Here is a 19,480-nt window from a genome sequence, read left to right on the forward strand (position 1 = left end):
GAGAGTAGAGTAGAGGAGAGTTGATGTGAAGAAAGTAGGGGAGAGGAGAGTAGGGGAGAGCAGAGTAGAGTAGAGGTGAGTAGAGAAAAAGACAGCAGAGTACAGGAGAGGGGAGTAGGGAAGAGGAGAGTAGAGTAGAGTAGAATACAGGAGAGGACAGAAGGGTAGAGTAGACGTGAGTAGAGTGGAGGAGAGTAGAGGAGAGGAGAGAAGAGTAGATAGGAGTATAGAGTAGAGAAGAGGGGAGGAGAGGAAATGCGAGGAGAGGAGAGGAGAGGAGAATAGAGTAAATCTTTAATGTATGTAATGATGTGGCATCTGTCAAGTTAAGCTGTGTTTTATAATCATCTTTATGCTCTTGTCTGGAAACAAAAAACGACGTTACAATGTGCAACACTGTACATGATGTGTTTTTATTTTCCAGCTATGATGTCACATTTGGTTTTGTGTGCATCAACAAAGAACAGCCAAATGGTCAATGTGAGGATTACCAAGTAAAGCTTACATGTCCCTCAGATTTCTGTCAAGGTAAGACTTCACAAAATGAAGGTTTGCATGCAAAATTTCTTAAATTTTACTTAAGGCCTAGAGTCCATTATGAATGTAGTCATTTTGTAAATTGTCTCGATTGAACTGACGTGTGCAACCTTGTGAGAGAGAAAGAAAGCGCGAACCAAAATCTCGCTCGTTCTATTAAATGTATTGATTGGTATTGGTTCTTGAGCAAGGCTGGATTAGTACCCCCAGGGGCCCCTGGGCACTGAAACTCATATATAAATATATATAAAATAAGAATGTTGTTGACGGAAAAGTCAATTTTGCTATTGTCCCTGATGAGTCCATAAACAACGTCCTTGAGAGGAAAGTTTTCCGGTTGAAAACCCCTTGGGTAAAGCCAGTCATGTACATCAAGCCATAAAGTTTCAGCATACACACATTGGAAAAATAAACGATCAGTCGTTTCAGTATTATCACAAAATACACAATTATTGGTTTCAATTCCAAATCGCTGTTGTAACAATTCACTAGATGGATACGCTCCATTTAAAATTTTAAAATGGATTTCCTTTGCTTTGGGATTTATGGGGAATTTAAGATATTTAGTTCGTAACATGTGAATAGTTCTTTTCGAGTAGACTTGTGAAATTGAGTTTCTGTAAGATACTATAAGGGTATGAAATTTTATTAAACATATTTCTAATTGTTTTGTTTGGGATTTTGACTTCATTAAAATCACAGCCTCCAATTAAAAGTTGTGGGAGACAAGGGGTGATAGGAGTAGAATATGTTGAATTTACTTTGATTAAACAGATAACAGATATGCTACAGATATGTTACAATGGCCAATTAAATCATATTTAAGGCAGAAATTCTCATATGATATGACACAGCCACTACTATCAGCTAGTTGGGTCACCGACCAAATACCTTTCTCTCTGGTCCTTGTTATACAATGATTTGTTTTTAACCACAAGATATCTAATATTCCATATTGGTGTATTATGTGGGGTGAAATTGTGATTGTATAAGAGTTTCCAATATAAAAGGACCTGCTGGTGAAAAAGGGATAATTTAATTGTGAGTCTTTGAATACTGAAGTCACATTTAAGTAAAAATTCTAAACCTCCCAATTTCTTGAATATTTCTCTGGTCCCAAAAGTTATTGTTTTTCAGAAAAGATTTTAGCCAATTGATTTTCAAGGTTCCTTTTACAAAATCAAAATCGATAGCTTATAGGCCTCCATCTTTAAATTCTTTAGTCATCTCTGCTCTCTTAACGTAGTGAATTTTCTTTTTCCAAATATAATCAAAATTGACCTGACTGATCTTTTTAATAGCTCTATTTGGAATAGCCATCGAGTATGCCGGATAGATACACCTTAAAATGCTTTCTGTTTTAGTCAAAAAGATTCAAACCATTAAACTAATGTCCCTCCATAACCAAGAGTTGAGCCTAGTTTGGCATTCATCCACCACCTTCCACACATTCATATTTTCACTTTCAGTTTACTCTTTTGAGACCCAAGTATTTAACAGTGGATTTTATAGGAACACTGTATGCCTCTGTTAAACGACTTTGATGAACTGGCATTAACTCACACTTGAGACTTTGGAGAAAATATGAATCATTTGAAGTATTTTGGGGACTTCAGCTAGCTGCCTCATAAAGATGGTTGTATCATCTACTAACCAGCTAATGATTACTGGTTTCCCAAGTACATCTAATGGAGTGATAGTTGAATTTTTAATAATGATGGAAATCATTTCTGTAGCAATTATAAAGAGAAAAGGAGAAATGGGACAACTCTGTTAAATGCCGCGTTTGATTATAAATCGGGGCGATGTACCTCCTGGTAAAGAGATTGAACTATTAGTATTTTTATAAAGAGATTCTATAATGTTTCGAAACTTATCCCCTCAACCTAATAACCTTAAACAATGGAAAATAAGAGGGTGCTCAATTGAATCAAATGCTTTATAAAAGTCAACAAACAAAATAAAACCATCATCTTTTATGAAATGTCTATAATCTAAAAGATCAAGCACTATGTGAATATTGTTGTAAATGGATATACCCAATAAAACCAGACTGGGAATCACTTATAGTTTTATGTAGATTCTTTTTAACCTATTAGCACAAATAAGGGTTACAATTTTATAGTTGTTGTTCAAAAATGTGATTGGCCTAAGATTATCTAATATTTTGGGGTCCTTATGAGGCTTGGGAATTAAAGTTATTATAAATTGTTTGATAGTGGAAGGACATGTCATATTATCAGATGCTTCTTTTAACATAAGAGAGAATGGAACTTTTAATAAGTCCCAAAAATACTTATAGAAATTGGTGGTAAGACCATCACTACCTGAAGATTTGTCTAAAGACAAACTCGCTACTGCTTTATCCAGCTCATCCGAAGTAATATCAGCATCACACCACTGTACGAACTCATCATCAATACAGGGAATAAGATCTTTGATAATGTTGAAGAAGTCAGCATCCTGAATAGAAAAGGCTGAAGAATATAATTCACTGTAGAAAGAGACTATTTACTTGGCAATCGAGGCTGGATGCATGTTAACTTTGCCTTGAATCAATAAGGCTTTGATTGGGTTTCTCCCCTGCTTTTTCTTTTCTAAATGACAGAAATATGCTGTGCTTCTTTCCCTTTCCTCTTTCCATTTTGCCCTCGAGCTTATGCAAGCCCCTTCAGCTCTTCTCAGATAGATATCATCAAATTTAGTTTGCAGCATTAGTAATTTCTGTTTATCATTGTCTGTAGGTGATGGTTTATTGCAACAGTAGTTTATTTCTTTAATGATGTTAATTTCTGATAATTTATTACTTCTGATGAGCGGTTTTCCAAAATGAATAGAGTATTCTGGATTTTAAATTTCAAGAATTCCCATTTAGACATATGTAGGATGTCACAGAGTGATCAGTGCTCACATTAGAGATTGTGGTTTTGATACCATCGTAAAATGATTGGCATTTTAATAAACTAGAATTGAATTTCCAGTACCCTTTGTTTCTGCAGCAAACACCAGGGGATTTAAAAATCAACTTAATAACAGAGTGATCTGTGAGAGGAACTGCTGACATAGTGCAGTCAGAGACAAGGTTCATCAAAGAGAAAGAAATTAACCAGAAATATATTCTTGACTTTGCTGCATTATTTGGTTTGAACCAGGAATATTGCTTGATGTCCGGATGTCTAACGCACCAAGGATCTAACAAGTTGTAAGTGCTACACAAATCAGAAAGGGTTGGTTGTAAGAGCTGTGTCGACATTTGGGAGGGTATCTGTCAAGCCATTCATCATTAACCATGTTGAAATCACCCCCCATAATTATGTTTGCAGCTGGACATAAGATTTTCAATGGCATCAGAAACGTCTGAAATCAACTGTCTCTTTTTAGTTAGGTTATGAAATCCGTAGGCATTAACTAGAATACTGTATTGCTCATCAATGTTCAGGACACAGATTAGCCAATGGCGATTGTTACTAATTCTAGATGTCACTAATTTACCAGGTGAGTTACAGAACAGAATAGCCAGCCCTGCAGATCTAGTGGAACCATGATCAACAAGAATTTTGTCTCCCCATTGGTTGATCCAGAATTTTTCATCCTCCGGTTTTGTGTGTGTTTCTTGCAACAGAATAACATTTGCTTTTTCGCCCAAATATTACTCTCTTCTTAGTGTTATCTCTTAAACTCCTAGTATTAAGTGAAATACAAGAAGAAGAATGAAGAAAAAACGTTCATTATGACCCAAAACTGGCAACCGCTGGTAAATATAAATAAGACTAACTAACTGTGATTAAAGAGAAGCGAGAATGAGCCCAAAAGATAGGCAATGTCCCTTCAATATGCAATATTACAAATAAATCATCCAACCTTTCTATTACAATCAAAAGGCCTTTTTAGTGCTTATTCCAATAGACAATCGTCTATTTACCTTGTGTGCCCCCCTCCATCAATGTTTTCCAGCTGCTCCCGCTTGTGTCTTTGGCCACAGCACTGCTGGCGTCTGCCCGCCAGCCTTCCAGAGATATTCCATGAAGCAGATTCCAAGTTCTTTGCCAAAGGAATCTTCCGCCATGTTCCATAGCGCGCCTCGGTGTGTTCTCTGAGTGAACATGCCTTGTTCTGTTTCCATCACGTCTGCCTACCCGGTGAACCGAGTCCACAATGTGATTGATGTTCGGCGACCATGATGGGGAGATTTTCACCAGCAAGTTGGCAACGACTTTACGTGTATCTTCGCCATCGTTTTCTTTATCCCCCGGATCCTGAGGTTTCAACAGCGCTTATACCGTTCAAGATCTAGGACTCGTTCGATTAGCGCAACGTTGTCTTTCTTCTTCTTGCTGATCTGTGACTTGTAGCTGAGTTTTGCTCTTTAATCTCTTCCGCATTGAACTCGACGCCCATAGCCATGCTAGCTAGCATAATGGTTTCTTTCCTTTCTTTTGGCAGCCCCGCTGGGCTTTTGGTTGACGCCGTCCATTTCTGCAGCTTGGCAAGTTTTCCTGCGCACTTCTCACTGATACAACCTAACTGATAGTGGGTCAGGTAAAAATTAATTCCACTGTTTTTAACCTCGACTTGGCTTGAGAAAAACCGATCTTGAATCTGTGCAGTGTAAACCCCCTGCTCTCTATGCCCACCCACCTTGACCATTAGCCATTAGCATTACCGCTTGCTCACCAGTAACCACTTGCCCAGCATCTCACCAATAAAACGATCAGTCATGACGCTTAATTTTCTTGGAAACAACTTTTATTTCATTCTGATTGGATAATTATCAAAACCAAGAGAATGGGTCAGGTTTTTTGTCATTTCTGTGGATCTCGACATAACAAATATACATGCATACTTTTTATATTCCCTCCCATCGCGGAGGGCCCTTTTGCGCTCAGGGGCCCCCCTGCATGTGCCCAGGTTGCCCATATGGTGGATCCGGCAGTGCTCTTGAGTTAGTTAGTGTTCTTAGTGTTCTGAATTGACTTTACAGTGATGTGGCTATTCTTGCAATGTCTAGAATATACACAAAAGAATCAAAAGAGAACAACCAATGCACCAGTGCTGAGAATAGCTCACTGTATCCAAAAAGGACAGTAAATCTGTCAATTTCCAGTTGATAGTTTTGGTGGATGTACTGTTTGTGTGGGTTATGAATAAGGGAAATGAAAAACGAAAGGGTTAATCAGGTGACCACGATGCCCACAGTACACAGAACTGTTCATTTTTGCACATATGGCAGGATGCAGGACACGTTGGTTCGATATGGACAATCCCACTGGGCGTGGGGACTATGAGACCCTCCTCCAACTACAGATGCATTATCCCAGCCAGGTCTGCTCCCAGCCTGTGGCCATTGAAGCCATGACTGTGTCTGGCACTCCAGCACTACAAACCGATGATGTCTTCCAAGTGTAAGCCGTGGCACAAACACTATTTATTTTTGCGCCTTGTTTGTTTCCAAATGTTTATTTAACAACATACCTGCGTCGTCATTTATTTCAGGGGCTAATGATGCAAAATGTGCTGATGTACAATCAAATGTGATAAATATGAATGATTGATGATTTATTTTGAACATGTAAAGAAGCGGGATATAACATACAATCCATTGCCATTAATCTGAAGTGATCAACAAATCCACACATCAAACTCAGCAAACAAATCTCCATATGCATCAGATTATTTGCTACATGTTTGAAAAGAAGTCGGAGGAAGTATAAACTTATTTTTTCCTAACCTTCCCACCTACTCTTAAGTTAATGCAGCTACTATATATTTCAAACTCAATTCCCACCATACTGTATAGTTAAAATTCAATGCAAGTTGTGCTGCACACTACAAACTCAACTATGAACAATAGGAGAAAAAAGAGAAACAAACATCAAAAACACGAGTGAAAGAGAGAAAAAAGAAAATAACACATCCTAATGTCATGTACCAAGAATAAACAGATCTCAGTGCTACATACAACCCAAATGTCATATCATGTCATATCATATCACATATGATAATCAGTAAAAATTCTTCCTACCCATTCTGATCTTTGCATTGCATTCCACATATCTGTAAATCTTAAATTTTGATGGATACAGGTCACATGATACAGACATAGCCATTATGTAAATGTAATTTTATTGTTATGTTGTGTTTTTTTTTCCAGGTACGATGCCACTCATGGCTTTGGGTGTGTGAATGCTGAGCAGCCTGAAGGAAGACTCTGCCAAGATTATAAAGTTCGCTTCACCTGCCCATTATCTTTTTGTTTCCAAGTAAAAGAGCGATCATGACAAAAAGGACACTGCCACAAGGCAAATTACTCTCTAGGTATTTAATATCAACAGAGGATGTCTAACAACAACTAAATAGCTGCTATTAACCATGTTATGTAATTTGTGTGGTTGAATGTTTGCTAATGCATACTGTATAGTTCTGTAGCATTTCTCACACCATGATATTGTAATGTCAAAGGAAAAAACCTAAAATTCAGTCCCAATCTCAACAGCCTTTCCTTTAAAGCAATGAAGAACAAAGGGGAGAGAAACGCAGTCAGTGTTGCCTGGTTCTGCATTCTTAAGATAGCATTTAGCAATATCAATAAACGTAAACATATAGTCTTTTGCACTGGCGTGAAGATATTATGAATATCACTGGCCAAACACCCTGAAGTTGGAACAATATTAGTCCTTTGGGCACAGTTAAGTCACATGTCACTAGATCCATGACAAGTTAGAAAAGCGCTATATAAGATCGATTTATTATTATTATTATTATTATCATTATTATTATTAAGTAATTCCCAGTTACTTGTCAGGTACAGTACAATTAAGTCAACAGGAGATGAGCAACGCTAAATTCTAAGACACATTTTACTAAGAGCATGGTGGTAACACTTGTGATGACTTGGCTTGCTTCACTGGGATTTAAACTTTTCTTGGCTATTTTTTGGCTACTTGTGACTTAAGTAAGGGTGTCCTGCCCCTCTGAAGTTGCCAATGTAAAATGAGATGAGATAAGCTTTAATAGTTCCCGAAGGGAGAAATCTGACGCGAACAATATGTGCTGTAATAAATTACATACACCAAGACACCACATACAAAGACATTATAGCATAATGAATAGAATAGAATCAGTTAGAATACTCAAATTTGCATTAGGCTGTTTTACTGATAAATTGTTTTGTGTTTGTCAGATATGTCATTTGTTTTACATAATTAGTTTAACTCGTAGATTTTTCCCATCGGTATTATTTTTAATGCTGTAAAACAGTTGGCATAATGGTTGGCAACATAGAGGTAAACACAAAAGTCATTTCAGCTGCTCCTATGTTATGTTCGACATAATAACTTCAGTGCACTGGCTAAGAGACAAACAGTCTTTGCAGTTTAAGATATGCTGTTTAATTATTGCATTTTAACGTGGATAGCTGAACTGGACAGCTTGCTTAGCCTACGTCGTTATTTAAGGCTTAATTATCGTGACAACCAACGTGATGTTCTGACTGCAAATCGGCGGTCCTAAACAAATCGATGTCCCCACGTAATAGCGGTAGAATTAAAAGCGCCGGCGTCCTTGTGGGGGGGGGGGGGGGACCCAGAAGGGTTTGCCGACGACATTTCCGGTGGAACGTTCCAGCGGTTTAATCCTTGGACTTTAAAAGGGGCGAACTGAAATACAGCGGACGTCATGTTGACAGGTGAACGTTTGAAGACTGAAAACCGGGAAATAAACAGGATGCTGTAACCACTAAAGCCGTTTCGAATAGACATACATAGAGAAGAAAATCAATTTGCCGGCCTATGTATAGATAGATGTGCCTGCATCAACAGTTCTACGTGCACGCAAAGACGCCTTCGTCGTTTGATTTACAAACATACTGTCCTTGGAGGTCCGTTCAGGTAAGATCATATTTATTTGAATGGTACCCATATTTTTTCCATTAAAGGTGGATACGTTCTATTGCGCTTTATAGGCCGACGAATACAAGTGCCATCATTAACTGTGACGCAGTTTTGTCCTTGCGTCGAACCCATTATAACATATTTCACTATCTACGTTGCACCTTTCTAATGTTGATTTGGATCACACGAAGTTATACTATTCTATGTCTATCGCCATTCTTCGAGATAAATATAGCCTGTGTAGAATCGTTTTCATCTCCTTTGCAGCAGAATAACGGCTTGCTTGGTGCTGAGGAGAGGGCTGCTCACTGCTCGCCTGCGCCCATTAAATTACAGCGGTCTCTTCTTGCGCCCTGCCAAAATGTTGCGTCACTCGGTAAGGTGTAAACATAACAGGTGTAAGGTGTGGAAAAACCAACCATTACAACTAATTTGAGACATTAACAGTTTTATAGCCTGCGACTTCTTTACTGAAGAGTTTCCATCATTCTCTTGATGATAAAGCCCGAGCATCGGTTAGGTCCGATCAGGTCCAATCTAATCCAGCGTTTGTATCAATCTGTTGTAATTTTTATTTATCATCTTTTTCGACTCAGGCATTGGAGATTGGCAGCATTGGTTTGCGCAGGGATAGCCATCTGTAGTTGTGTCTAAATCTGTGTAAAGATTTGTATGGAATATATGCATATAATGATTGATTTATATGTTTTTGCTTGCAAAAATAATCAGCTGTCTCATGATGTTTTCCATATATTTTGGCGTGTAGTCTGAGGTGTCTGCTTATACGGCTGTCATAATTACGTTATCTTTGATGCTACAGAAGAGTTAAATGGTTTCCAAAGGGCACCAATTTTAAAAATGTTTAAGTAACGTGCATGTTTGATTTTTGTTTGTTTGTTTGTTTGTTTTCAGGTGCTGTGCTAAACTAGAGACAACCATGATTCTGCTGACTCCCTCCTCTGGTAAATGCTTTTTCTCAAACTCATCTAATAATCAGGATTATTGTATACCTTCATGGACACATTCATCAGAGACTACAGACTACTGTAGGTCTGTTTGCATCCAACTGGATGGGAAATGAGCTGCTCATGTGTAATGTGCTCTTATGGACGTCAGGACTCAATGCAGTGAGATGTATTCTTGTAGTCTTGTAAAAAAAAAAAATACAACAAGCTACAGAGCAAGAGATGTATTTCTTGTTAAAATGAAATTATTTAGGGATACTTTTGAGACTACTTCTTTCATTTACTCTGAGAGTAATACATGGCGCTCACTGTGGAAGAGAACACGTGGTTAAGGGGTAGACTGCGATGGGCCAAGCTCTTAGATGGCTTGGGTTAGGTCAACCTTTCATAAACAAAGCAAACGCATTTATAAAGATGAAGAGAGATTGTTAACATTTCCCCGTGTGTTGGAGACAGCTCATAACACATAATAATGGCGTGAAACTTTTAGGACCAGAGAAATATTCTAATAGGTTACTACTCAGACAGGAATATGCATTATAGTAGTTGTATCTGATTGAATTACTCGCCACGTTATATAGTTTGGTACTTCTAAAGTATGTAAGGCTCTGTTTTTGATATGGTATTCTTCTATTTCTACTGGGACATTTTGCAAATCTGTGTAATACATTTCTATAAACTGTGATGACCAGGCATGAAAATACGCCTGTTTAGTATAATACAATGGTTGATTTCTATTTCAATGATTGCTATCCAAATAAAAATGTCATAGTTTTTTTTTCCATTGTGTTTCATAATCAAAAAGCACAATTGACAAAGTGTTTTATTTTTAAAATTTGACACTTAATGCCAACTGTCCAATAAATTTCCTTCACTCCAAATTTCCTCAGCTGTGAAACTTCTTGTTTTTCATTTAGTCTTGCAGTCTGTTACCAGGTAGCATAGCAGCATGGTTGTTCAACAGTTTTCCCACCATGCCTTGCACTCATTAGGCAGCAATCCAGAAAGAGACACATGCTTGAAAATGTCAATGTGTCTGGCTCTGCCCTCAGTCCTCTGTTTAGTCGTTATTGAGACAATGTGTTAGCTAATCAATAAATTATTTGATTATCAACGCAGCACGGGGCCCACAGATTTCTGGGGCACACAGAGATATATTGTATGAGTGTTACTCTAATGATGCAGATTGCGATGAGAGTTGAAAAATTTGAATGTTCTGAGGAACCCTCAGTGTTCCCATGAGAGGTTTTTGGATAGTAATGCTAGTTATCAGGCTGATATTTGTGTAAAATTTCTATATAATTCTTTTTTTTAAAGCATGATTTCAGATAAAATTTTGAGGTTTTGTTGGCTTTCTGCTGTGTCTCATACAATGTTTTCTTTCAGATGAAGAGTCTCTTGAACTCGCCTGGCTTTGGAATCACAGGAAGTTCAGAGTGAAAAACATAATAGTAGGAACATGACTTTAACCCTTTTCACAAATAGACACTAGATTAGCTGAAGGGTTGTTTCTGCAAGGTTTGGATATATTAGAGTTTTTGAAGTTTTTCTCTGTGCCTATACTCATGAACAGTATTATGAGTTTAGGGGAAAAAAACATCTCTGCGAAATCTAAGCTCAGAAGAGAGGAGGCGGAGTGAAACAAAGATTGCTTTGTTTTGTCTTCATTAAAAACCATTACAGCTTTGCTGGGGGAGAAGCAATTTTGGCAGGAGTGAGGTAGTGTCAGCAGTCATTACATCTTGCTGCGTAAGAAGACATTTTCGTGGGTTTAACCTTATACATTGTGTACATTGCCATCATTACACAAACGTGGCAAAGTTAACATTACAGCATCTGTTGATCTCTTGTGTCAGAGACGTGAAAATGAACATTATCATTACATATATCACTCATGAAATTTTCTTAAATTGTCCAAAAATATATGGTGTTTTGTGAAAAAATTTGTTTTCACATGCAAAATCTAAAAAAGGAAAGTAGAGCATATTGTAGTTTAATTGTCATATCACAGTCTATAGTTCTGCATTCAGGGTTTAGCAAGTTATTTAGTGTTATTTCTAGATTTGATTAGTTATCTATGTGAGTGCTGCTGCTATTTTAGGCCACTGTGTTTCATCAGAGCAACAGGCTAATAGATCTGAAGCCTGTTATGTGTCAATACTCTAGGACACTCACAGTGTTGCCTGTAGTCAGATGGCTCATATAGTAGTACGTCCATAGCTTGTTCCTCAGTCTGTGTGCATTTGACCTCTGAAATAAGGGCATATTTAAATCCGAACACGTAATATTCATCTTCTTCCAACATTGTCCTTTTGACTTTCCTTGTATAGAAATACTGCCAGTATGTAAATATTTGCAGCATGTAATTATGCTATTTTTGTGACAGTGTGTAATAAATGCCAGCATTTTAGTGTTTCATTCTGAAAAATGGATAAGTGTATCGTAAGGTTCCCCTCCATCCAATAAACATACGTCTCGGTAAGTGATGTTTCTTTCTATAAGCTGGAGGAATCTATTTAAATATGTTTTTAAATTTTGAGAAAAAATATCAGAGAAAATTAAACCCACAAGAGATGGGACAATACTTTCAGTGTACTGTATGTACTCGCACTAGATTACATATAGAGAATAACATTACATGATTGTGACTTTCGTCAACGCACTGTGATTTATTTATGTTTAGATTTATCACACTTTTTTCTCTCACACCGACGCCAAACTGGCATTTTATATGTACAAAATGAAATACATTTAATAAGCTATTTTCTTCTGATGAACAATTTTTTTCCGTTTCCTGAATGGACATCTTTACTATGATCATGAGATAACTGCAGGGATATAGTTTTTCTTAAACCCAAGCAGCGGTCTTCAGTAATAGCCTCAACCATACCACAACCACTACTAACTGTTGTTGTTGTTTGTTCTCAGGTTTCTTTCAGCGTGCCAACAAGCTCTTTTTGATTGAGCAGGCCAAAGGACTTCAAATCAAGGAGTTTGCACGTAAAAATGCCGCTAATGCTCTGTCAGTAGCCAACATGGTTGTGGGCATGGCCTCCATCCTCAGCAGTCTCAATGGGTAAGTGAACACAAAGTATTGGATTTTTCTGGCTGAAACTTGAGGTCAACAGCATGGCCAAAATTCCTGTGTGGATCCAGCCTGCCTTTCAGTTTTGTAATAGCCTGAAACAGATTTGAAATGGTCTAAGGGCCTATTCTGTTTTTATCTGTTGGAATCTGTAATATGATAGGGTTTGCACTCTTTTTAGGATAACATTTTCCAGGACATTTCAAGGACATTCTCTATGACTTATATTTGGATATGCCATGAAAGCTGTTGCTCACGGAAGGTCATATTATTCAGTAGCAGTGAAAGCCTCAACATTCTCTAATTGGACTTTGTAATTTTTAGCTGGTCGAGTGAACAACCCCCCAAACTTGAAAGCACTGATGTGTAATCACAATGCCTAAATGTAATCTTAAGTGGCTCAGTGGATAAAAATAAGATTTTTTTTTAAATCTAACTTTACCATTTACCATGACCTCAAAAATATTTCCAGGACAGTTGTCATTTTCTAGGTGGTTTTCCAGATGCATTGGAAACCCTGTGTGATTGCAAACCTCTTTAGGAGGGAATTTTGACTTGGGGCCATACAAATTAAATTTGACCTGACGCGAAATGGATTTGAAAAGGAATTACAAGTTTGTTGCCACCCTTCTTTTCAAAACCAGAGTTAGTGGTGCATTCAAAGATGACAGTCAAATGCCGTCCAAAACAGCTGAGCTTCCGAGGGCAAAGTAGAGAGGGACACAATCGCTGCAGCTAGGACTGACCAAGCTCACATCAAGTTTTCATGTAATGATTTTGAGAGCCAACTGTTACCACTCGTTCCATATTTTACCGTAATTCCACCCATATAAGTTGCACACACACATGTGGACTGTTGTCATCGAATACAGCACCTCACTCCGCTTGCTGTCTTTTGCCCAGGCACCATTATGCAGCATGCTGGCTGGTTCTGATTGGCTACCTGCTGGACCTGGCAGATGGAGCCGTTGCCAGGCGACTAGATGCCTGCTCTGCACTGGGTGAGTGTAGTGGCGTGCTCAGTAGCTCCCACCAAAAATAAACTTAAGCTGAGATAATGGCAGGGCTCAATGCACCATCCTCTGAACTGTATGATTTTGTTTTTACATCCAACTCACAGAAAGAGGGTAAAACTGAAAAAAATGTCTGAAGAAAATGTCTACCTCGCTTTAAATACTGATTGAGTAAGGGTAACTGTAACTTAAATCAATTGTACTTATGCACCAGAGCACTTAAGTAAGACCGAGACACGTGTCTACCTCTGCATGTGGTACGTTTTCCGTATGTTTATGTATAGTGTGTTCCTTTGGCTGTCACTTTAACGTAGATTTTTAACATGGATGTCTTTTGCTACCAGTTGAATTTCCCTCTCAGGGATAATAAAGGTTAACTTGACTTAGGTAAAATAGAGCTTTATCAAATTAGTGGCACCTGTTATTTTGATATTGTATTTCTGAGGACTCAGCATATGCAGCAATAACAAACTCCAGGTTTTTGTTTAGAAAGCATGGTTATGAATGGACAGAAGCAGCCTGACATCTTCCTCATGATTCAGTAATCAATAAATATGTACCCTTCAGAAACAAGAAAATTTCAAAAATATATCTAGGTTGGCAAGTTTTCAAAACAGCTTGGCATCTTATACCATAAATCAAAACACAAAAGTAATTTTTCTCAGTGGTCCAAAATAGCTCCGAGGTGCATAACAATGCATTTTTGCTGCACATTTTTCTGGGCGCTTTGTGTCCTGACAGGGTTTTTCTGCATGACTTTGCAGGTGTTTGTTGTTTTGCCCTCCCTCCCCTCATCTTTTTTGTCAATTGAACAATCACTTTCTGATTAAGCAGCCTAATTCCATGGGATCATACTCCAATTGTCTATTTTATCCCGTTGCTTTGGGTTCTCTGCATATCTGAAATTGCTAAAATTGTTGACCCTGGGCGGTGAAATTCCATCTCATTAGTTGGAGCTGGGGTCAGAATCACCTCATCCTCGTCCACTGAAAACACGCTCCATACTTCTGAGGGATAAAGAGACCAAAGTATTTGGGAATGCTGTTTACAGAATGTTGGCGTGTTGGGCTGACAGCGGAATTTTTCTACAGCAGAGTTTGGCATGTGCACACATGTGAATTGGTCATACACATGCACACAAACACACATGCACGCACGCACACACACACACACACACACACACACACACACACACACACACACACACACACACACACACACACACACACACAAAACCAAACATACAGGTATTTGTGGGCAAACTCGTTTATCGCCAAAGTAGGCAATAGCCACCATGGAGAGTTGACAAACTTGATATGGTATAAAATGATAGGACACTTAGCAGTCACTATTATCCAAAGCTAGTTACTCTCAGTCTATACACTTCTAGTAAGGGCAGTGTCATTTTGGATTACGAGTGGTAATTCTAAGCTGTACAGTGTAAGCTTTATGTGACTAGATAATAATAATAATAATACATTTTTATTTGTAGGCACCTTTCAGAGCACTCAAGGACACCGTACAGAACACAGTTAAAAAAAACAAACAGCACTGTATCAGACAGCATTAAATCAAAACAAAGCAGGGTAGACAATAAAAGCTTAATACAACAGATAAGTATAAAATCCTCATCTGCACAAAACTCATTGAAGTGTGTATCAGACTGAAAATGCCAGTTTGAAAAGGTGCGTTTTGAGAAGGGATGTGAAGTTTGAAAGAGAGTCAGTGTTGCGAATGTCTTGTGGGAGAGACTTCCATAGGCGGGGGGCAGAATGACTGAAGGCTCTAGACCCCATGATAGTCAAGTGTGCATCTTGTATTTTTTTTTTTTACTTTACTTTTTCTTTTGCTCAGGTGCCAAGCTAGATGATTTTGCTGACTTCACCACCTTTGGGATTGCTACATCACTGCTCCTGAGGACACCCGACTTGTTGGACAACGTCCTGTGCATGTGTTATGTCATGTCTGTGTTTGTCCGCCTTTGCTTTTTCTCAAGCGGTAAGAGAGGAGTCCCAAAAATCAAATGTAACTCCCTGCTGTCTATTATACAAATTATGTTACCAGAGGTTATTTCAACAAACACTTCCAACAAGTCTAAGATATACTTGATATCTGAAAGGATTTACTATAGTTTTTGCCTTTGTGTGGTCCACAGGGATCCCGTTTATGTACCGTGGCCTGCCCTGTATCTACTCTTCAGGCATCCTGGCCAGTGTCGCTCTTCTTTCAGGGGGCAACACGGCTGCACTGCGGGTCACTGCAATGGCTATGATCCTCTTTATGATCAGCCAGAACTTCTACCCCCACGACCGTGTACTGGAGTCCCAGGCCTGGAAGAAAGCAGTTTATGCTGGAGGTAAAGCCAATTTTTACAAGAAATTGAGAGCAAATTCATTCATGTTTTACTACTTGGAGTATAGATGACAAGGGTAGAAATTATGTGGGTCTCCTGAAAGGGGCTTATTGATGCTCAAGGCTATATATCACCATGATACAGCATAATCAATTTTTGTTTTTTACCTCTACAGTGATTTGTAAATGGTCAGCCATCACTATTTGTGTTTACTAAGCTGGGAACATGCAGTTATCACCCTCCCTTATATATTTAAGTTGAAAAAAAAAACTACAAGTAGCTGGTTGTTACTTTGGGGATACTTAAGCATGTTCTAGTACAAAGTTTTGCTCAGACTCAATTTCTTTATTTTGTTTCATCGTTCACCTTCATTTTTGAATATGCCACATATCCAACATAAGTGCCGACAGACCTGTATCCTGAAATGACTCGCATGCACGCACATTTACAAATGAACCATTACCAACAGATATTTTGAGACCACGCTTAGTTTTTTCATGTGCAGTTTTTCAAACACTGGGTGCCCTCAGATTTTCTTTGAATTAGGGGCATCTTCTCAAATAGATCTGATATCACTTCTTCTTCACTGTCTGTCCACTGACTTCCATCAGTGTCATTTTTAACCCCAGCTAATGTCTACCCTAACCACACTTGTACGTGTCAGGGACTTTCCCGAATCTCATTCAATCATAGTTTTGCTGGAGCAATAACAGTGATTTCAGTGAATGAAAAGCTGCCGTGCTGATATAAGCTAGCAAGTCCCGACGATCTTTGCCACAAAGAGTGACATAAAATGTGCTTGAAGTTGACCAGGATCACATTTGAAAGTGACCAAAATTGGAAATCTAAAAATGCTTTTTCATGTGTTCTTTTTGTGTACACAATCCACTATAAAAATTATATCTGTAAGATTTGAGGGAAAAGTCAGAGTGGGGTCTGACTTGAGGTGTAGCCTAAAAGTAGCCTTGAATACTTATAAGTTGGTATACCAATGCACTGCCACAGAATCAATTTCAAAATAGTGTACTATAACTTGATGTTTAAAAAAAAAATTTTCAGCTTTGATGGCGCTACTCACCAAGAGCTAGTAGGTTGCCCAACAGTCGCTCAGATGACCATCACCTAAACCTGAGATTTTATGGTTCTCATTGTTATATTTTTGTTATTTTTTGCAGGAGTCATCATGGTATTCTGCTCTTCCTTCCCCCCTGCATGTGTTTACTACCTGCTGTGGTCAGTATCCTACATTTTGTTTCCGACATCCCTTTGGAGTCGCAAAGTGTAAAGGGAGTTTTGGCCCCATTCCAAACTCCCAATAGGCTTACTACAGGGCCGTCCGGGTGAACTGAGGCTTCCAGACCGCTGCTGCCCCCTACTGCCATGGAGGTTTTAAGCTGTTCGGGTTCACCCATAGCAGGAGACCATTCGTATTTAACACCTTTTTTGATGTGACAACTCTAAGATAAAATTGGAATGAGTAGAATTAGAATTGTGGATTATAAGAATATTTTAATGTCAGTAAGAATTAACATTTCATGCTGACGTCATGTATAGTATGATGCTTTGTGGCACTGTGACGTGTTTTTACTCAAGGCAGTTTGGGTGTGGCTTGTTCCAGATTTTACGGTTCCAGTTCTGTTGATATTATGGGTCATGGGAACATCATCTGTGTGTAATCTCCCTAGCAACACATTAACCCAATCAACAATCTCTTACATCTACAATGTCATGAATGTCAGCATTTAATTATACATAAAAACAATCAGAAAGGCACAGCGTAATGGCATGCCTTCTGAACATAATAATAGTCATTACACTTACATAGTGCTTTTCAAGACATCCAAAGCACTTCACGTTTGAAGGGGGTAACTCACTTCAACCACCACCAATGTGTAGCACCCACCTGGGTGATGCACGGCAGCCATTTTGCGCCAGAACACTCACCACACATCAGCTTGAGATGGAGAGGGAGGAATCATTGAGCCAATTACACAGGGGGATGATTGGGTGGTCAGATGGAGAGATAGTAATATAATATAATATGGTAATGGTAATAAGATAAAAAGAGATGATTTCCTAAAAAAATGATATACATTATACTTCTAAAAAAATATGCATTTTGCTCTGTACTTTGATTTTAAATAATATGATTTATAGTACAATGTGGTATTGGTTTTACATTGTCTAATGTAGTTCAATCAGATCGACTATTTCAGATATGCAAAATTCCATTGGGTTGTCCTTTAATCATGGTTTATTTATTCAGTTATGGACATTTATTCAGAATAATGACTGTATTGTGTTTGCTGACTTCATCACTTGTATGAGGGTTGAGGTCAATTAACTGTTTGTTTGCTCAATTTGGGAGGTGGGATTTCCTCAAGAATCTCATCTGTCATTACAGAAAGACTGTTATATGGACAAGGCTCAGCGTTTTCGGTTTTTACCGATTTTCACTGAAAAATACACAGAATTTTTAAAAGGAGCAGATCGGTTTAAACTGATTTTCACCCGGATTTTATATTTCCGCGGATCCAAAAGTTCCTGTTCGTGTGAGGTTATGTAACAGTGTCCTCTTGTGGTGAAATTCGGCATGCTGGATGGCTTTGAAAAATAAAAACCGAAAACGCTGAGCCTTGTATATGGAGCAGCAGTTTCACTTTGCATTTTGAGTTGATTGAATGGGAGGTGAAATGACCTCAAAACATGGTTCAGGTTTACAGGAAACTTTTTTCACATTTCAAGATTTTCAGCTCTTACCAAGCTGGCAATTCTGTCCAAGGAAAGATATGTTAAATTCTATTTTTAAATTTATTTCTGATTTCATTGGGTAACTGTATATCTTTGCCTCTGTTTTAAGAGGCTTTGGCGCTTCACTTCCTAATATGATCAGTATAAAGTCTGATAGAAGATAGCTTGTTGAAGACCTGTCTGTTTTAGCAAGTCTCAGCAGATGCTCTTTTTGTCTCTTCCTGCTGTGACTGTACATGGTGAGTGACAAATCTGGGAAAATATATTGTTTTCCTGTGTCTTGGTCAGAGGCTTCATAAGGGCAATTGTACAGGAAAAAAAAACGAAATGTCTGCTCTGTTGAAATCTGAAAATTTAGATTCTGGACTTGTTTCATTCAGTCTAGAACTACCATTCTTGAAGTAGCTTCAATTGATACCAGAATAGAAGGCATTATATTGGGGACCTTGTCAACAATCATTTAAACTCTCTATAGCACAAAAAAAGCCATAGATCACTTTTAAATCCTCTTTTGCTGAATTAAATTTGCCCAACTAATTTTTTCGGGCTGAATGCAGGTCAGGCAGAGTACGTTGTTCATCCAGATGCTTAGAAAACAGAATAAAGTTCCAAGCTACACATAAGTGTTTTTTTATATGGTTTATTATAACTGGAGAAAGTCACATGCCTTCAGCATACACAAAAACTAAATACAAATTGTTTGTTTATTCGCCATGCTTTCATCATTACTGTGTGAATGCTCTGGTTTTCTAACTGCATGGTCACAGTTGTATGTGCATGCCAAGAGCAGTTACATGAAACTTCCTTTACCAGATTATATAACAAAAAAAGTTCTTTGAAGTACAGTATTTTTTATTGTGTATATTTTGACAATAAAACAAGGCAAT

At 38.2% G+C, this 19,480-nt stretch overlaps 1 protein-coding gene across 2 annotated transcripts; it reads left to right on the forward strand.

Annotated features, from left to right (window-relative positions):
• tmem269 (transmembrane protein 269) lies at positions 1-19,480 on the forward strand. Of its 2 annotated transcripts, XM_056274728.1 has the most exons (10): positions 1-299; positions 425-528; positions 5,768-5,939; positions 6,689-6,852; positions 9,339-9,388; positions 12,320-12,467; positions 13,380-13,477; positions 15,344-15,487; positions 15,645-15,845; positions 17,018-19,480. In XM_056274728.1, the coding sequence occupies exons 4-10, from the start codon at positions 6,812-6,814 to the stop codon at positions 17,125-17,127; spliced, it is 792 nt and encodes a 263-aa protein (XP_056130703.1). In that variant the 5' UTR covers positions 1-299; positions 425-528; positions 5,768-5,939; positions 6,689-6,811; the 3' UTR covers positions 17,128-19,480. The 2 variants fall into 2 exon arrangements, with proteins under 2 accessions (XP_056130703.1, XP_056130704.1); XM_056274729.1 differs by lacking the exons at positions 1-299; positions 425-528; positions 5,768-5,939; positions 6,689-6,852 and adding an exon at positions 8,113-8,423.

This window comes from Lampris incognitus, chromosome 2 (genome assembly GCF_029633865.1).
Source record: "Lampris incognitus isolate fLamInc1 chromosome 2, fLamInc1.hap2, whole genome shotgun sequence".
NCBI lineage: Eukaryota > Metazoa > Chordata > Actinopteri > Lampriformes > Lampridae > Lampris > Lampris incognitus.